Source organism: Chrysemys picta, chromosome 1, assembly GCF_011386835.1.
Source record: "Chrysemys picta bellii isolate R12L10 chromosome 1, ASM1138683v2, whole genome shotgun sequence".
NCBI lineage: Eukaryota > Metazoa > Chordata > Testudines > Emydidae > Chrysemys > Chrysemys picta.
This window is the reverse complement of record NC_088791.1, coordinates 83,734,234-83,751,976: the sequence shown is the minus strand read 5'-3', so window position 1 is coordinate 83,751,976 and position 17,743 is coordinate 83,734,234. Positions and strand designations below refer to the sequence as shown.

Genomic DNA, 17,743 nt, shown 5'->3' with positions numbered 1-17,743 from the left:
ATGTCTACACTACTAGTTATGTCACTCAGGGGTGTGGATAAGCCACTCCCCTGAGCAACATAAGTTATACAGACCTAAGCGCCGGTGTGGACAGTGCTATGGTCAGCAGGAAAGCGTCTCCCACTGCTAGTTGGGGGTGGACTAATTAAGTTGACTGGGGAGCAGTCTCCCAGTAGCTTAGAGCAGCTACACTAGACAACTTACAGTGGCACGGCTGCATTGGTGCAGCTGCACTGCAGTAAGCTCTCTAGTGTAGCCATAGCCAATATTGGGACTTGCCTCAGAACTATTTTATCTGAAAAAGAAAAGTAAAGCTGGATGATGAAAAAGGCCCCAAGTTCTCTAAATTTTCTGAGCTGATGTGATGGCCAAAAAGAAGGCAAATTTTAGAATGAGAAACTAGGACACTTCCCTCAGTGGATCAAGAAGGTGATTTAGCAAGAGCTTGTAGTACTAGACTGAAGTTCCACTCCTCATCAGATCAGGGATCTCTCAAGTGATGTTGCTTTCAGAAAGCAGGAGATAGTGGATGAAGCAGTAGGCTAGACATGGAATGGATGGGATGTATGTCCCTCAGGGCTGAGACTTTCACTTCCAAGAAACTAGAGCTCAGACCCTTATGAAAATCATCTATTGGGAAGTCTAACGTGTCCTTTGTGGACAATAGCAGGATGTTTGCCTACTTCTTCATGCCCTTGTAAGCTCAGCAGGGAGAAAGCTTTCTGAATTTGAAAAGGAAGTCATCTAACTTTTGAGAGTAACCATGTTTGGGGAGACATGAGCCTTAAGGTTCCATGGTACAAGTCTCCGATGCTGCAAATCTGGATGGGTTGAGGTCCCAAAACATTGGCAGTATCCACAACTTGCACCCTGACTTGTGTATCAGTTTGGGAAAACCGAGGAAGCTTGGGTCAATAAGGGATGACCAAAATTACTGAAATGTGATCCTGGCTCATGTTTCTGGGCACCTTGCATCTGAAGACAAAGGAATAACCCCAGAGACCCAGCAAGGAGAATGATAGTGTCCACTCTCCAAGCCTGTAGATACTAATGGCAAGCGCATAATTTTGTTATCTTCCTATTATTACTAGTCATTGGGTTGCAAACAGGTTTGCTTGTGAAAATAAACATCTTGGTGCAATCTGGTTGGAAACTTGCTTGTTTAACCACGTCCAACTCATGATGGCTGAGCTACTCAGCCTGACTGCTGGTCTTACCACCAATGTGTATAACTCTAAGGAATATACCCAGGTGTTCTGGTGTCTCTCTCCAGCATTTGCTGGGTCAGAGAAGCCATGATGGTTCTGTTTTCCATGTGAATAGCTACAACTCCTGCTGGGACCCTTGGGAGGAGGGCGACACTTCAATTCCTCACTGCCCACAACTCCAAAGAGGCTAATGCCAAGCTGGCATTCCCAGGATGACCATTTGCCCTGTGCCACGTGAGATCTCGTCTGAGCTCCCCATCCATCCAGGCTAGTGGTGGTCATGGTGCAGAATCTTTAGCCCAGGGTTTGCCATTGGAAAGATGACGGAGTTGGTGCCACCACTATAGATCGGCCCATATCCTGAGTTTGGTAGCTGCAGTGCCTGATCAGAAAATTGTGAAGTGGTGGAGGTGGAACACGCCCCAGGGGAATCATTCAATCAACTGAAGGCCGTAGTGGTTGGTGTGCTGATGCCTGGAGGGTGCTGAAAAACTACTTGATGAAGGCTTCAATTCGTTTGAATTTTCTTCTTGGTTAATACCACGAGGTCCAGGCTCATTTGAATAGATCCACCCTACATGTAGCATACCTAAACTGGAATGAAGGAGCTTTTCTGATAACTCACTATGAATCCATAAGGTTCCAGAAACTGGATGGGTTTAGGAAGCATGGCAAGCTCTTATCTCATGGGATTGCATCTTCAGCAGTAGATCATTCAGGCTGTGGTAGATCTGGGTGCCCTCTTATCTTAGACAGGAGACAGGATGACCATCAACATCATGAACACCAGTGGAACAGATGTCAAGATGAAGAGCACTGGCTGGAACCAATGATGGAAGCTCACAATCACAAAATGTTGGAACCTTTGGTGGCAGGGAGGTATTGGAATATGAAGCTAAAAGTCCCATTGAAATTTAGGCTAAGAAATATTCGGGGGAAGAGAGAGAGAAAGAGAGAAGAGGGGATAGTTTTTGGATCAGCAGAGCTAAAGCCACTATCCTGAAATACATTTTAAACACAGAGTGATTGAAGATGGACAGAAATGGAATGGGACCTCCAGACCTTTTTATCTTTGCAAAGGATCTGGTGTGGAAACCAGAACCTCTCTCAAAGGGGCCGGGATTATTGCTCCGAGACAAAGAAGATTTGCTACAAAAGTGCAGGGACCCTGGTCTTTTCACATGGGCTTGGGGGCAGAGAAAACATAAGAAAAAAGAAGTAGAAGAGGAGGATGTTTAAAGTCTATGAGGAGGTCTTATCTGAACATCTCAAGACCGATATGTCAGAAGTGGTACTGGCCAAGAAATTCTTGGACTGGCAGAAGTTCTTGAGCCTTTCCTTCCTTCCTCCCAAGGGAAGATTGGCCTCATATGGCAGAGCTTCCCTGTCTGGATGTGTCTTCTGCAGAATCTCCTCTAAGTTTGATGCCAAACACAGGAACGGGAAACCTTTGATGATGAGGATGGTTGTACCTTTATCAACTGCTAGGGAATCTATTGCTGAGGGATTCCTAGCCTACCTCAGTGTGCTACCCCTGAGGACATTTTCCCTGCCAGGCAGAGCAAGCTGGAGGGAAAGGGAAAATTGGCAAAAATTCCTAACGAAGAGAGCCCTCAGAGACAACTGCTGTGGAAATCTCTGCTTCAGAGTTCAGAGGCAGAAGATTGTGGTGTGGTTCACAAAATAGGTGTGTAGCGTGTTCTAACAGTCAGATTGTGATGTAGGGAGAGAGGAAGAAGAAAAGAACTTCTTTTCCGCCTTTGAGTCGGACAAAAGCCAGAAAAAAAACCAACATTTCCAAGTTTAATGAAAGTGTGGATTCACACCACAGAGAATCTCTTTCTTGCCTGCTGCTCAGACCAATGCTTTCATTGGCTTCCTCTCATCTTCCATATGGAGTTCAAGCTTCTCTGTCCTCCCTCTCAAGGGTTAGCATAACTCTTCCCCCACCTCGATCTCTGCTTTCATTTTTGATCACTTACCTCCACCTCACCACTCCCTTAGCGTCTCTCTCTCATGCTCATGCCTTCTTCCGCAGTCACCTATGCCTGGAACTCCCTTCTTATCCCACAAGGTGTCCTCCTTTCCTTTTCCAAATCCCACCCCACAACTTGCTTCTCCCATAAAGCCTAGAAATACTAATGCACATCAGTAAAAATGCTGCCGCCGACCCTTGAGACTAAAGACAAAATTGCTCTAAGACAGAACCTTCTTCTGGGTTTCATCTCCCAGTACATTTTATTGTATGTCGTCCATCTACTTAGACTGTAGCTCCTCCAGACACGGATCTTCTTCTGTATCTTGTACAATGTGTACACAGTGAGTACTTTGTCAACACTTAAATAGAATCATAGAATCACAGAACTGGAAGGGACCTTGAGAGGTCTTCTAGTCCAGTCCCCTGCACTTGTGGCAGGACTAATTATCTAGACCATTCCTGACAGGCATTTGTCCAACCTGCTCTTAAAAATCCCCAATGATGGAGATTCCACAACCTCCCTAGACAATTTATTCCAGTGCTTAACCACCCTTACAGTTAGGAAGTTTTTCCTAATGTCCAACCTAAACCTCCCTTGTTACAATTTAAGCCCATTGCTTCTTGTCCAGTCCTCAGAGGTTAAGAAAAACAATTCTTCTCCCTCCTCCTTGTAGCAACCTTTTTACATACTTGAAAACTGTTATTTCCCCTCTCAGTCTTCTCTTTTCCAGACTAAACAAACTCAGTTTTTTCAATCTTCCATCATAGGTCATGTTTTTTTAGACCTTTAATCATTTTTGTAATAATTGGATTAGTTGTACTAAAGCAATATTATACAGCCCTAGTACAGTATCTTAACTGTGACACTATTACAGATTGCAAACATGATCCTTGTTACATATAGGGCTCATATGTATGAAAAACTGACATTTAAACTCTGGGCCAGTCCAGGATCAGGTTGGAGACATTAGTAACAAAAGAAGCACAGAAGATGGGATGAGGAAGAACAGGTTTTAATGAGAGAAAGGATAGTATACAGCTGATACAAAGAAGTACACAGTATAAGACAAGTGTCTAATATATTAATAGAGAACTTCAGAAACAGAAAATTTCAAATGGTTAAAGAAAGTGACTTGCTCAAAAGTTACAATCTTATGTCTTCGTATATATACATTCTTGGCAGTATAGGAAACATATTCAGTTCTTACATAGAAAATCTTGACTGTCCAAAGTGGTGGTATCACTTCCCAATGAATATTTGCATATGCGTTATGAAGAATACACAGAGGCAGCTCAAAACTTTCTGAGAAGAAAATAAAAATGTAAAGGATTTTTTTGGGGTAAATCCATCCCTCTCTGTAACAGCAGCAATATGATCTGTTCCGTATTCAAGAACAAAAGTACTGGAAATGGCAAGTGATGATGATAATACCTAGCTCAAACATAGTGTTTTAATCAGTAGAATAAGCAAGACCTTTTGTACTGTGCAACACATTAGAGCTCAAGTATACACCAAGGCCCAACACAGCAGAGAATCCCTCCTACAAGCCTCCTTTCCCTAAAGAGACCAAGCAATTTCCCCTCCCTAGCCTGCTGCCATAAACCAGCTGTATGCTTCCTGTTCCCATCTTTCCTGGGGACATGTGGCAGCAGCCAGGAATAAGTAGTGGGATATTTCTGATGAGTCATACCTGGGTGGGAAAAGGCTCCAGGAGGGGGTTGGCAGCAGTTAATCTGAAACCCAGGCAAAGGAAAGTTCATAGAAGAAGGGGGTTGCCCTGTGGAGCTCCTACTACCATCGGAGCACAGCATCTGCCTTCACCGCATGCTAAGCATGAGGATAACGATCACAGGGTCAGTTAGGCTATTGTGATAGCCTAACTCGCTATAGCATGACCCCAGACTGTGCTGCCATGCCCCTCATCGGCTCTATTGCTGTATCTGGTGATGACAAGGAATACAGCTATCTGAGCACATGTCCCAAGGTCCAGCCCAAAGCTGCACCAAGATTCACATATGTTCGTGTAGCTGCACGCTGAGATACAGCGTTGTTAGGAGGCATTGTTCTGCTGTAGCAAGCACTGGAGAAGGGTGAAGCTGGAGAAACTGCAAGCAGGAAGCTGAGCAGAGTGGAAGGAGGAGCTGAGCAGAGGCAGATTGATAATCCACCACTCTGGTTAATGGGTTTATGGGAAGGGATCGGAAACCACCATGTCTCAATTGTTGCGACTTCCCAAGGCTGTATGTCTTCACTGCAGCTACCTCGGGGGAGCAGTACACATTAACAGCTACTTTGGGGTCTGCACTATAGCTCAAGGAGTGGGTGGCTACCTCATCGTGAAGCACTGATAGAGTGACCCATGTGGATGTGTCAGCATGGAGCATGTTAAGGGAAAACCCAGCAACTGAGCCTGAGTTAAGTCTGCAGTGAAGACAAATCCATAGTCTAGGCATAATATGTGGGAGCCACACCCTCAGCGGCATAGCTCCCCTCCCTCGCTGTCCCGTCTCACCTCCCCCCCTTTGGTAGGGTTACCATACGTCTGGATTTTCCCGGACATGTCCGGCTTTTGGGGGCTCAAATCCCCGTCCGGGGGGGAAATCCCCAAAAGCCGGGCATGTCCGGGAAAATCGGGAGGCTCGGCCGGGGCCTCTTTGTCCGGGGCCGGGGGCATGGTGCCAGGCCGGGCTGGGCGCGGGGCCGGGAGCCGGGGGCGCGGTGCCGGTCCGGGCCCGCGGAGCCGGGTCGGGGAGCCGGGCCGGGCCCGCGGAGCCGGGAGCCGGGCCGGGGTCGGGGGGTGCGCCGGGCCCGCGGGGCTGGGAGCCGGGGGGTGCGCCGGGCCGGGAGGTGCGCCGGGCCGGGAGGTGCGCCGGGGAGTGCGCCGGGGCCGGGGAGCCGGGGCCGGGAGCCGGGGAGCCGGGGAGTGCGCCGGGGTCGGGGAGCCGGGGCCGGGAGTCGGGGAGCCGGGGTCGGGGAGCCGGGGGGTGCACCGGGCCGGGGGGTGCGCCGGGGTTGGGGAGCCGGGGGGTGCGCCGGGCCGGGGGGTGCGCCGGGGTCGGGGAGCCGGGGGGTGCGCCGGGCCGGGAGCCGGGGTCGGGGAGCCGGGGAGTGCGCCGGGCCGGGAGCCGGGGGGTGCGCCGGGCCGGGAGCCCGGGTCGGGGAGCCGGGGAGTGCGCTGGGGTCGGAGAGCCGGGGTCGGGGAGCCGGGGGGTGCGCCGGGGTCAGGGAGCCAGGGTTGGGGAGCCGGGCCCGCAGGGCTGGGAGCCGGGGGGTGGTCGGTCGGGCCGGCACCTCAGGGCCCGAGCCGACCCAGGCTGGAGCCGCGGGGGGACCAGCCTGGGCCGCGCCTCCTCCCCCCGCCCCCCTTACCTGCTTCAGGCTTCCCGCGAATTAAATGTTCGCGGGAAGCAGGGGAGGGGGCGGAGACTTTGGGAGGGGGCGGAGTTGGGGCGGGGCGTGGGCGGGGCTGGGGGCGGGGCCCCGGGGAGTGTCCTCCATTTGGAGGCACAAAATATGGTAACCCTACCTTTGGGAGCACTCAGGGTTTACAGAGGGAGCTCCATTTCCTGGGACCCTTAAAATCCTCACAGCTGGGGAAGGCATCTGAGCCAAGCTCTTGCTCCAAAAGCCTCCCCCTGCTGCCAGCCTCCTCAGCTGATACCTTGTCTCCTCTCTACCAAGCCCCCACGTCAGCTATTTATGTGACACAAAGGGATTTTTGCAGCAACTTGACAAAAGAAAAAGTGAGGGCACTACCGCATGGTCGTATACGGGGCCTTGTCAGAGTAAGGGAAGGTGCAACAGAGTGCGCACATTATGTAGAAAACCACTCTTAGGGCTGGTCCACACTAACCCCCCACTTCAAACTAAGATACGCAACTTCAGCTACGTGAATAACATAGCTGAAGTAGAAGTATCTTAGTTCGAACTTACCGCGGGTCCACACGCGGCAGGCCCAACAATGCAGCCTAATTAAAAGGGTCCTATTCAGGGCAGACACAGTAAAAAAAAAAAACCCACAAAACTCCTCTGGAAACACATTTCCTAGGTGCTCTTTTAGAAGCGTGAGAAACTGAGGGAGATGAGCAAGTTCCAAGCCCTAAAGCTCCTAAAAGTAAAGCACAAACACCAACTCAACAGCAGAATGGCGAGAGAGCGGGTGTTGTCAGAGCCTGTTAGAGGGTGAACTGGTTCTTTCATCTGGGTTACAGCTCAGCCTTATCTATGACAGGCTTAGCTCACCTCCCCAAGATGTGGAAATTAATAAGAGGAGCACATGTGACTAAGAGACCTGCTGGGAGACATGGGCAGCCTGTGGTCAGTCAGGAGAGAGACTCCAAGGAAGGGTGTGCTCCATGAGAGAGCAGAAGACCAGCCGGGAAAGGGCCAGCAAGGAGGCCAGGCTGAGCACACAGGAAGAGGTTCTGGGAAGAAAAGTCAGGGCAGTTTGGGTTACAGGGCAGAGTTCACCTGTTTGGGATCTCAAGGCTGGAGACTGGTAGAAGAGGGAGGATATGGGTGCTCCAATGCTGCCACTCTATGGAGTGGTGCATACACCCTTGTCAATAAGGGAGAAGATGGGAGAGTTTGAAGCCCAGGAAGGTTGGCCGCTGAACCAAAGAGAAAAGCTAAAAACTGTTGAGGGAGAAGAAAGACACTCAGAAGACTTGTGCCTGGCGAGAGTCGGGGGCAGAAGAATGATTTTGTTTCCTTTTGGACTTTAACTTTGGAAGAAGTGAACTATTGTGACTTAGTCAGAGGGGTGAGTCACTGCAATAACCTAAAAGTCCTGGATGACTGCTGAGAGGGGAAACCGAGGCAGCAGATGTGCACAGAGGCCAAATACTAGCCAGGCAGGGGATGAGGTTTCGCATACAGCCAGGGCCTTAAAAACCAACAGGACCAGCTTAAAATCCACCATCAGGCACCACAGGAACATTGCTCCATGAGGTCAGAGTCCAACTATGTCAATAAAAACTTAAACTTAGATGTTAAGGGAATAATGGAGACTGAGAACTTCCGATGTCTTTAAATTGCAAATGGCAGGCTCCAGAACATGACACAAGTGGCCACGTACCCCCAGGCATCCAGTCTTTCTACAGCCAAGCTTCAATGTGTAGTCACAATAAAGCTGACAACAAAAGGAACAGTGTGCACTGTACAGCTGCTGGGATTGATTCTACAAGGTCTACTTAATTACATGGGTTGTAATGAAACCAGAAACCAGGGTAGAGCATATGAAATGGAGGCTGCATGCAGACTTTAGTTACAGAGTCAGGCTAAAACTTTTCATGCAATAAGAAGGTGACAGATGGGGGCACGTACAGAAATACAGGATGGAGATCAGGTCAGAGTCAAAACTGTGTGATTAGCTTACTGTCTAAAGTAGACGGGGAAGACGGGATTGGATTTATACAGCCCTGGCTCCCTATATCTCTACACTTACACAAGGAAGACCCAATTTATATTAAAAAGTTCTTCAAGATTCTTCAGAAATAAAGCTACTAAAGGAGTATACCAACACTTGGGTTAGAGCGAGAAAAACTGCTGTAGCCAGAAAAAGAAACATGATTAAAGAAGCAAAAATGCTCCCTTAAACTAACAGACTTCTAGCCGCATTACCATTCCTGAATTACAAAGTCTAGATTTACATTTTCTGGAATGCTCGGTCAGTGGAGAGCTTACTGAACAAGATGATGTAAAGAAAAAATAAAATTGGACCCAGATTCTTTGTCATTAAGCTGGAGGCCTTATTAGAGTGGAAATGGACTATGGAAGCTCATACCATCACCTCAATAATAGCCCAGTCATTTCCACATGATTGCTGTTCAGAGGGCTGTAAGAAATGAATGGTGAAGAAGAGGCCAAAGATTGAATGGCCACAGAGACTGAAATTCCCTCTCAATCAAGGAGTAGTCCCTTCTCCAGGCCAACTACTGAGGCAACCTGATAGGGCAATATGGGGATTCATAGTGCTGTATCCCCTCTGTGGATAGAGAGAGGATCCTGGTTTCCAGGTCTAAAATGGAATCATTTAACCAGCAATAAATTCACTTAAAACAAGTTACATGGAAAATAATATACATTATCTGTTAAGGGTCCTAAAGGGAAAGAACTGTTCAGCTGAACTGAGACAAAAAGCATTCTAACAGTGCTAACATTCAGTGTCTGTCTACACAAAATACTTGACCAACTAATACTAGGGTATCACCTAGTATGCTGTTTTATGTCCATACTGCATAAACCAGATTCATTTTTTTCAGTAGTTCAAAATTTTAATTATAAAATGCTCCATTAGTGAGGAGGTTAAAGTGAAAATGTCCTTCCACTACCTACAGTGCTTGGATTGTTTCACAGGCCCTGGGATCACATTATCATTTTTTGATTGTAGCACATATAACTTCCTTCCACCAGATGTCACATGTCTAACTGCAGACTCAGTAGAGAGGCCAAGAACTTTAAGGGCCTTTCAGGACACTGTGTGAGGGAAGCTTGCCCTGCTGCTGCCCTGTAGATGGAGGCCCAGTCTACACTTAAAACTTAGATTGACATAACTACAGTGCTCAAGGGTGTAAAAAATCCATACACTGGACAGAACAGCTATGCTGACTTTACCCCTGGTGTAGATGCAGCTTGGTCGATGGAAGAATGCTTCCAGTGACTTACCTACTGGTGCTTAGGGAGGTCCAGAAAAACCCTTTCCATTGCTGTAGTCTACGTCTACACTATGGGGTTAGAGCAACATAGCTACGGTGAAAAACTACACCCCGACTACACAATGAGAACTAAATCCATACAATTTATTCAGAGCTGGAGTTCGCAGCTGCAGGGAAATTTATATCTGTAAATATGCAATTTAGACCATTAATTTGCATAAGGTGACACATGGAGCAGCACAAAACTTGATGGCTATGAGCTAGTTTAGATTTTATCATTTGTTAGTTTAGATGAGAGACCATGGGGAAAATCCTGATTACTGGCTTTCATCCCAAGGCATATAAAATTGGGCAATGACACACAGAAATCCATTTTTTTTTTAGGATCAGACATTAAGAGCAGCCCTTAATGTCACTGCCCTGCCACGACACTTCATTCTCTGGTAGATGTGACTTCTAATGAGGGATTTTAGGCACTGATTTCCACTCCCTCCCCCGCTCTTTATTTATTTAGTAACCAGCCTGTTCTTAACAGGAATAAGTGAAGGAAAGTATTGGTCACTTTCTGTTCAGAAATGTAAGACTGTTTGCAGTTCTCTTGCCCCCAGCTGAGAAGGTCAGGGGCCAGTCTTTAAATACTGAGATATGGAGGAAAGAGAGGCCAACAAAAGCGACTCATTTATTTTGAGACTTGACACTAAAATTGCTGTTACTTCCAGACTATACCCAATGTTTACTGTTCTTCAGTAAGTCAGAATTACTAAGTTATTCGTAAAAGCCAAAATGCACTTACAAAAAGCAGTGTAACTTGAGCTGCAGTATATCTTGATTTCTGTTTTGAATGAAATACTTCCAGTATGGTCTCTATTTTATGTTTGTGTTTCAGTTTCCTAGAGGACAGCTTGCAGAGTTACTCTTGACATACAAAACAATGCTAAAAAATGGGAATTCAGAACATGTTTCTAAACTTATTTACTGAGTCACTGACAGGTAGGGAAAATATCAGGTTATGTGGCAAACACTTGAGCAAAACTGTTGTGGTATATTTTTAAATATGAAAATCTTGGCTGCATTTTTCTAGGGTTCTGATTATTCTCTCCCAAATGTTTAAATGGATTTTGAGACATTTGTAAATAAGGGAAACATGATAACTAGGGCCTGGTATTATAATTAAGATAAGTTAAGCTGTCATGGAGGATATAAAACTCCTGCTGAGATTATTAAAAGTTAGTAGTATGTGTCATTGAAATGGCTGTTTTTACCTTTTAGTGATGGAGTAGGAGAAAACTGATGGAGCGTCAATCATCACACAGCCAGTAAGATTTAGGAAATCAGTCAATTGCCAGGTGGATCTCATCTGGGAACTGGCAAATTATAGGGTTTGTGGACAGTCACTAAGGAGGACGTGAAGAAGGGAGTGTTTCTGGTTTCTGCATGGAGAGGTTGGGTCAGGATCAATGGCTTCTCTACAGCAAGTTACTGCATGGCAAATCAGGATGTGAATATAGAGTGCACCAGCTGCACTACTGCACAATGAAAGCCCTAGAGTGTGGCATGGCTTACAACGCTTTCAAGGAGTAATACAGCAAGCTCCACTATGGGATTTTCACTGTGCTGTAGCAGTGTCCACACAGGACATTATTGCTCGGCAGCTTCTGCACTGTACTGGCTTGCTAGGCAGTAAAATGCTGTGTAGACAAGCCCCAAGTTCTGCTTCCCCATCTCTGATACCCATATATTCACTGTTACTAAACTTGTAAATTCAGTGTGTGTACAGTAACGGATCATACACAATATGTGATGGTATGTTATTGTTCATCAGAGATCAGATCCGGGGTCTTAAATGTTCAGCTAGTATTTAAATAAGTGTAGTTCGGCATTCATAGAGTATATTAGACCAGGTGGCAATCGCTGAAGATCAAGCTAGGTTTTATTTTGATTCAACAACTTCTTGTTTTGCATAGCAACGAAAAACATTTATCAAAGAAATCCTGTTGAATATGAATACTTTTTTTCCTCCACCAAGCCAAATATTTTCTTTCATTTCATCTCATCGCAGCAGCTAGACATATGGGACAGACAGACAACTAGTCCTCATTACAATGGGAAAATAAAGTTCAGTAGTTCAGAAGTTTGTTGACTTGCTTATTTGCAAAGAAATTAACAAAACTGTGACCCAATTCTGCTATTCACGTCCATCCAAAATGTCCACTGAAATCAATAAAGCATTGGGTGTGCAAGGAACACAGGCATAGGGTTCAGTTTGGAAACTCAATAAAACCAGTTAGTCTTGACCTAGTCCATCAGTATTTCCCTTTACATGTGGATTAGTTGATTTCAAGTCTGCAGTGAGGAGTAGGAACGATTTATCAGGAGCTCAATTATCTTATTACTGTCACACCAATAGAGGGCTTGGCAATTACTGATATTGCTTATTATTGTTAAAAATTGTACATTGTTTATAATTCACCAAACCCACATCCATTAGTGTTTGGTTTTTCACTTTATTATGTTATGTAAAATAAAAAAATGGTGTTCATCAACAATAAATATTTCTATCAGATATCTGTCTATATTCAAATGTTTATTTGCTACTAGATCTGTAAAATTTACGGGCATAATTTAGATGGGCTATCAGATTACAATCAAATCTAGAAAAGTGAGTTTTGCCTTTAGGATTCCTTCTAGCTGGGTCTGGTCAAGAAGAAATAACTTCGACATTGTTTAACCATACATAACTACGTACTCCTCCAAAACTTTATGATGGCATTAATCTTAAATGGGATAAGGAAAACGTATTTACTGTCAATTCTACTCACTGCAAAGAACTCTGGCTACCTAGATTCATCAGCTCACCTCTGTATTCAGTGTGGATGTGATGCTAAAAACAAAATTAAACAAAACCTAAAAAGTAAGAACTTTGTTTTTATTAAGATCTCATTCTGCAGTTCTCAATCAAGGAACACTGAGCAGCTTTAGTTCTCCAGTATGCACAATATGTTAACACAGTGCCTGGGCGCTAATGCCGACCTGTGTATGGTATACATTTGTAACAGGCAGCAAGAAATGTAGATGGTCAAAAAATCTAATAAACTGCTCAAGAGCCTCTACAGCTTGAAAGCAATGACTTTTCAACAGACATCATCATGAGGAAATTTGGACTATAAGAGTCTATTTATAGGTAGCTGGGAACAAGTTATCAAATCAAAGGAAGCCATTCTTTGGGTGCAGTGGGCTGTTAACCAGATTTTTCTGGAGGGAGGATATTAAATAAATAGCCATTAAAGTAGATTACCCAATAGTACAATTACATGTGGCATCTTAAATGGATGCAAATGTAAGTGTGTGTGTGTTTTTTTAAGAACACACTAAATAAGTTTACCAATTTTATTTGCATTTAGTAGTTGATTTACTCATATAAAACTTGTATTTCTTTTAATGATGATGAAATCTAAGATTGCTTGCTCCACAGCTTTCCTCTTTTCTCACACATATTTAATTCCAAGTGATAAGCCAGAGTCTGTTCTTTGGGTCTTTTGCCCAGGTCTGCAGTAAACACTGCAGAAATTACTGGCTCAAACGAGAGATATGGGGTGTATTTTTGTAGCGAACAGAGCACCTGCAGCTCCCATTAACTTCAGCTGAACTTGTGAGAGTAGTGAAACTCAAGCCCCAGATAATTTTGTAAGTATTTATCACAATAGTTTAGAGTGTTGTTGTAGCTGTGTTGGTCCCAGGATATTAGAGAGACAAGGTGGGTGAGGGAATATCTTTTATTGGACCAATTTCTGTTGGAGAGAGAGACAATCTTTTGAGCTTACACAGAGAGCTCTATGTAAGCTTGAAAACTTCTCCCTCTCTCTCGCTCTACAGTCATTTAAAGGAGATAGGATTCCATTATTTAGATTTAGGAAAAAGAGATAGCAATATTGGGATACACAGCACAAGGTCATGAGATGCTGGTGGATGAGCTGATGGAAAAAGTATCAGTGAAAAATAAAACCAAATAAGAGGAAGAATTAGCTAAAAAAAAACCATCAGGGCACTTGGTGAACTTGAGAGTTTTAAGTCAAGGACAAGGAAGACTTCTTTTCAAGTGGGAATGAAAACGTTCCACACACTCCTAGTCTATTTAAACCAGTTCTAAAAGTAGAAAGACAACGGCCTATCATAGAGAGAATTGCATCAACAGTTCCATTTTCTCAGTAGACCCCTCTCAGGGCTGGGGTAGAACTGACTCTACTACCGAAAGGGATGCTTAGCTGCTCAGTACATCATGGTTGAGCAGAGGACTATATTTCCACAATGTTTCCTAGACATCATTCATTCTACAGCCTCCACCCACATACACCTAAATAAGGGCACAGAATACACTATCACAGGCAAATAAAGCATTTAAAGACATTCCCCTCCCTTAATCAGAGTGCAAGGGAGCAGAAGAAACAGGGAGAAGACAGCAGAAGATACACACGATCCTGAGCCACTTACTCCCTCTGCTACATGTTAATATTTCCCCATTGAGGGGCTGTGAAACTTCATATATTTATACCCACGGTGTTTCCTCAAAATCAATACCGGGGAGGGAGAAGGTTGCAGGGCAGGGTTGGTCTTGTTACAAAATGGCCAAGGGGATGTTGTCGCAGGTGCGTGAGCATCCACTGAGCTCCCTTTGCTCTGCATTCCCTCATGGCAGCCAGTACCCTCAGGAACTTTACTGCCATTAAGTCCCTGCTGATGGGTGCACCATAACCCACACCCAAGAAGATGGCAGATGCAGAGAGAAGTTATCAGGAGTAACAAGGAGTCCGGTGGCACCTTAAAGACTAAGGGATAGTCTTTAAGGAAATGCCAAAATAAATCTGTTAGTCTTTAAGGTGCCACCGGACTCCTTGTTGTTTTTGTGGATACAGACTAACACGGCTACCCCCTGATACTTATCAGGAGTAATTACTGGCCTGATTTCTGAATGGAAATCCATCCATGTCCAAGAGATCCACTGTGTGTGTCTGCTCCCTCTCAGCCTGAGCCATGGAACCCTTACTCTGAGGATGGGCTTCCTTTGTGTCAGAGGGCAGGAGGCCAATGCCATGAACCATTGCTCTCCCCTTCTGTGGAGTTAACCTCTTCTATGTCACAGGTTTCTGAGTGGTAGCCATGTTAGTCTGTATCAGCAGAAAGAATGAGGAGTACTTGTGGCACCTTAGAGACTAATAAATTTATTTGGGCATAAGCTTTTGTGGGGAATAAATGGACACAAATCAGACATCAAGAATTATAACATTCAAAAACCAGACGGAGAACACTTCAACCTCCCTGGTCACTAAATTACCGACTTCAAAGTTGTAATACTCCAACAAAAAAAATTCAAAAACAGACTCCAATGAGAAACTGCTGAATTGGAATTAATTTCCAAACTGGACACCATTAAATTAGGCTTGAATAAAGACTGGGAGTGGATGGGTCATTACACAAAGTAAAACTATTTTCCCATGCTAATTTTTTCCCCTACTGTTACTCACACCTTCTTATCAACTGTTGGAAATGGGCCATCCTGATTATCACTACAAAAGTTTGGTTTCTCCTGATGATAACAGCCCACCTTAATTGATTAGTCTTGTTATAGTTGGTATGGCAACACCCATTTTTTCATGGTTGTGTGTGTGTGTGTGTGTGTGTGTGTGTGTGTGTGTGTGTATATGTGTGTTCCTACTGTATTTTCCACTGCATGCATCCGATGAAGTGGGTTTTAGCCCACAAAAGCTTATGCCCAAATAAATGTGTTAGTCTCTAAGGTGCCACAAGTACGCCTCATTCTTTTTTCTATGTCACAGTTCACTGCTCTCTAAATCAGTGCTGCAGAGAGAGAAACAAATAGCCCCACACTATATGTTTAGACTTAAGTGTCAACTGAGTTACAAGATACAGCTTAATTTGAAAGGATGTAAGTGCATGTTCTCTGCTGGTCTCTTAGACAGACAGGTTGTAGCTGTGATGCAGAGAAAAGTGAAAGAACTTTAGGAAAAGCAAGTTTAACATTTAAACAAAATTATTGTACATCATTTAAAAAAATACTCATTTAACTTAGCTTAAAAATTTATTCCAGAACCTAACCACAGCTCTACAAGAGAACAAATGTACATAATACTGTACTTTGTAACCCTGTGTAAATAACCTAAGTCACACTTATATTAAGATTCCACTTACATAGGGCCAACAAATCATTAATAGGTGTTTTAATAAATGGTAAAAGAATTGGTATATATTGTTATAAAGTCCAACAGGCTACTTTCTAGCCATCTATAACACCTACTGATGTGCTTATAACCATCCATAACACACACTACTCATGTCTATAACTTGCTTATAACATTTATTAATTACTTATTAGTCCTTTATAAACTATTTATAAATGGAACCTTAATATGAAGAGCGACTAACTTCATACTACTTTAGCCCAAATACTCCAGGACACACCAACTTTCACATTTTTATTTAAAATTCTGCATTTTCGTTTGGGAGGGTCTTTAACCAATGAAGTTACAACTACCTAAGGTTGTTAACAAATATATAGCAGACACTAAAGACAAAGCAAAGGAGGTGTGGAAGACCACATGACAGATATTTTTCAAAAAGAATCACTCTGACTAGTGTTATAATTAACACTGCTACTATGACAACAATATCAGGAAATGACAGAATATGCTGAAATACAAGACATCCTTTTGTCTTCTTTTTAGAAAAAAATTATATAATATAAATAAATAAACATAAAATATTAAGGTAAGTTCCAAAACCCACCAGTGGTGTCATCAGAAGGAGACAAATGACTACTCCTGGGTTCCAGCCTTTATCTCCTTAGCTTACCTGCATATAATCATCAATATACTGGGAAAGCCCTATTGAGAGCTTCATATATAGGGAACAGTAAGCATTACATTTAGGTCTCAATTTTTCCATCCAGCATTTTCATCTCTGAATCCATGCCTGAGCTATTTCAATCATATCACTTGCCTTTTATGGAATTCAAGTAGGCAACACAATGTTTAACAAAGGTCAGGTAGGACTTAGAATCCTCCTTCACTTTTAAAGCCTGTCTTCATTCTTGTTCTCTTCCACATGGTTTTCATTCTCCTCTGTCTTCTCCTTCTCCTCCTCATCGTCATCTCCAAAAGTCTGTTCTTGCATGGTAGTAAAAGTAAGTGATCTGGCGGCAACCTGTGCAGCCAGACCTGATGTGAAGTTGAAATCCGTTGATATATGGAGCTGAGCCAGCCTTTGCTTGATGGAGGACTGTAATGCGTCCCTCAAAGGGGGCTGTAAAACCTCCATTCCATCCACACCAATTGGCTCCACTTTATCTCCTTCACCCTCACATTGGTAACATGTTCTTTTTACAGCCATTGGAGATCCACCTGCATCAGCAGCAATGTCTTTGTTTTCATCCTTTGTAGGATCATCATATAAATATTCAGTACTGCTTTTCCCACTCACAGTGACATGGGCTTTTGGGCTAGAGTCTCTCTCTTCAGAATCATCACTAGTTTGGTTACAGTCCTGCTTTCCTGCTTCTGAATTCAGAGGGGATTCCAAATTATGTATGGGTTCCACTGCTTCTACAGGAGACAAGGGCTTCACTGCAGCTTAAAAAGAAAAGAAAAAAGAAAAAAATTATGACTAAAAAGTAACTTTCCATACATAACTCAGCAATGTGTGTCTTAAGAGATGGAACTGAGAGTTAAAATAGGTAAAATAAAGATGTATTTTCTGAGCAGGATGCTGAAGATGGAAGGTAATGTCTACTAGTTCTACATCGTCTTTAAAACTCATGAGACATATGTAAAAATGATATCACATAGAGCTGATGTATTTTATGGAAATTACAAGTAAAATCAGTTGCTGC

At 44.0% G+C, this 17,743-nt stretch overlaps 2 protein-coding genes across 11 annotated transcripts in view; one reads left to right on the top strand and one right to left on the bottom strand.

Moving 5' to 3' along the window:
* LOC101947979 (uncharacterized protein C3orf20-like) overlaps nucleotides 1-12,279 on the top strand; it is a 60,322-nt gene extending 48,043 nt beyond the window's left edge. The window contains exon 11 of one of the 2 annotated variants that reach the window (XM_065577445.1): nucleotides 11,113-12,279. In XM_065577445.1, coding sequence (XP_065433517.1) covers nucleotides 11,113-11,134 — 22 coding nt within the window. In that variant the 3' untranslated portion in view covers nucleotides 11,135-12,279. Of the gene's footprint in view, nucleotides 1-10,729 lie in introns of both variants that reach the window. The other variant, XM_065577377.1, reaches the window with a different exon arrangement.
* The window catches only part of VEZT (vezatin, adherens junctions transmembrane protein), a 98,173-nt gene continuing 84,613 nt past the window's right edge, over nucleotides 4,184-17,743 (bottom strand). For 7 of the 9 annotated variants that reach the window (XM_005306493.4, XM_008178742.4, XM_005306492.5 and 4 more), the window contains 2 exons: nucleotides 6,714-17,483; nucleotides 4,184-5,707 (listed from right to left, as the gene is read on the bottom strand). In XM_005306493.4, the coding sequence (XP_005306550.2) occupies nucleotides 16,927-17,483 (557 nt within the window). In that variant the 3' untranslated portion in view covers nucleotides 4,184-5,707; nucleotides 6,714-16,926. Of the gene's footprint in view, nucleotides 5,708-6,713; nucleotides 17,484-17,743 lie in introns of those variants that run through there. The other 2 variants (XM_065577282.1, XM_065577322.1) reach the window with 1 other exon arrangement.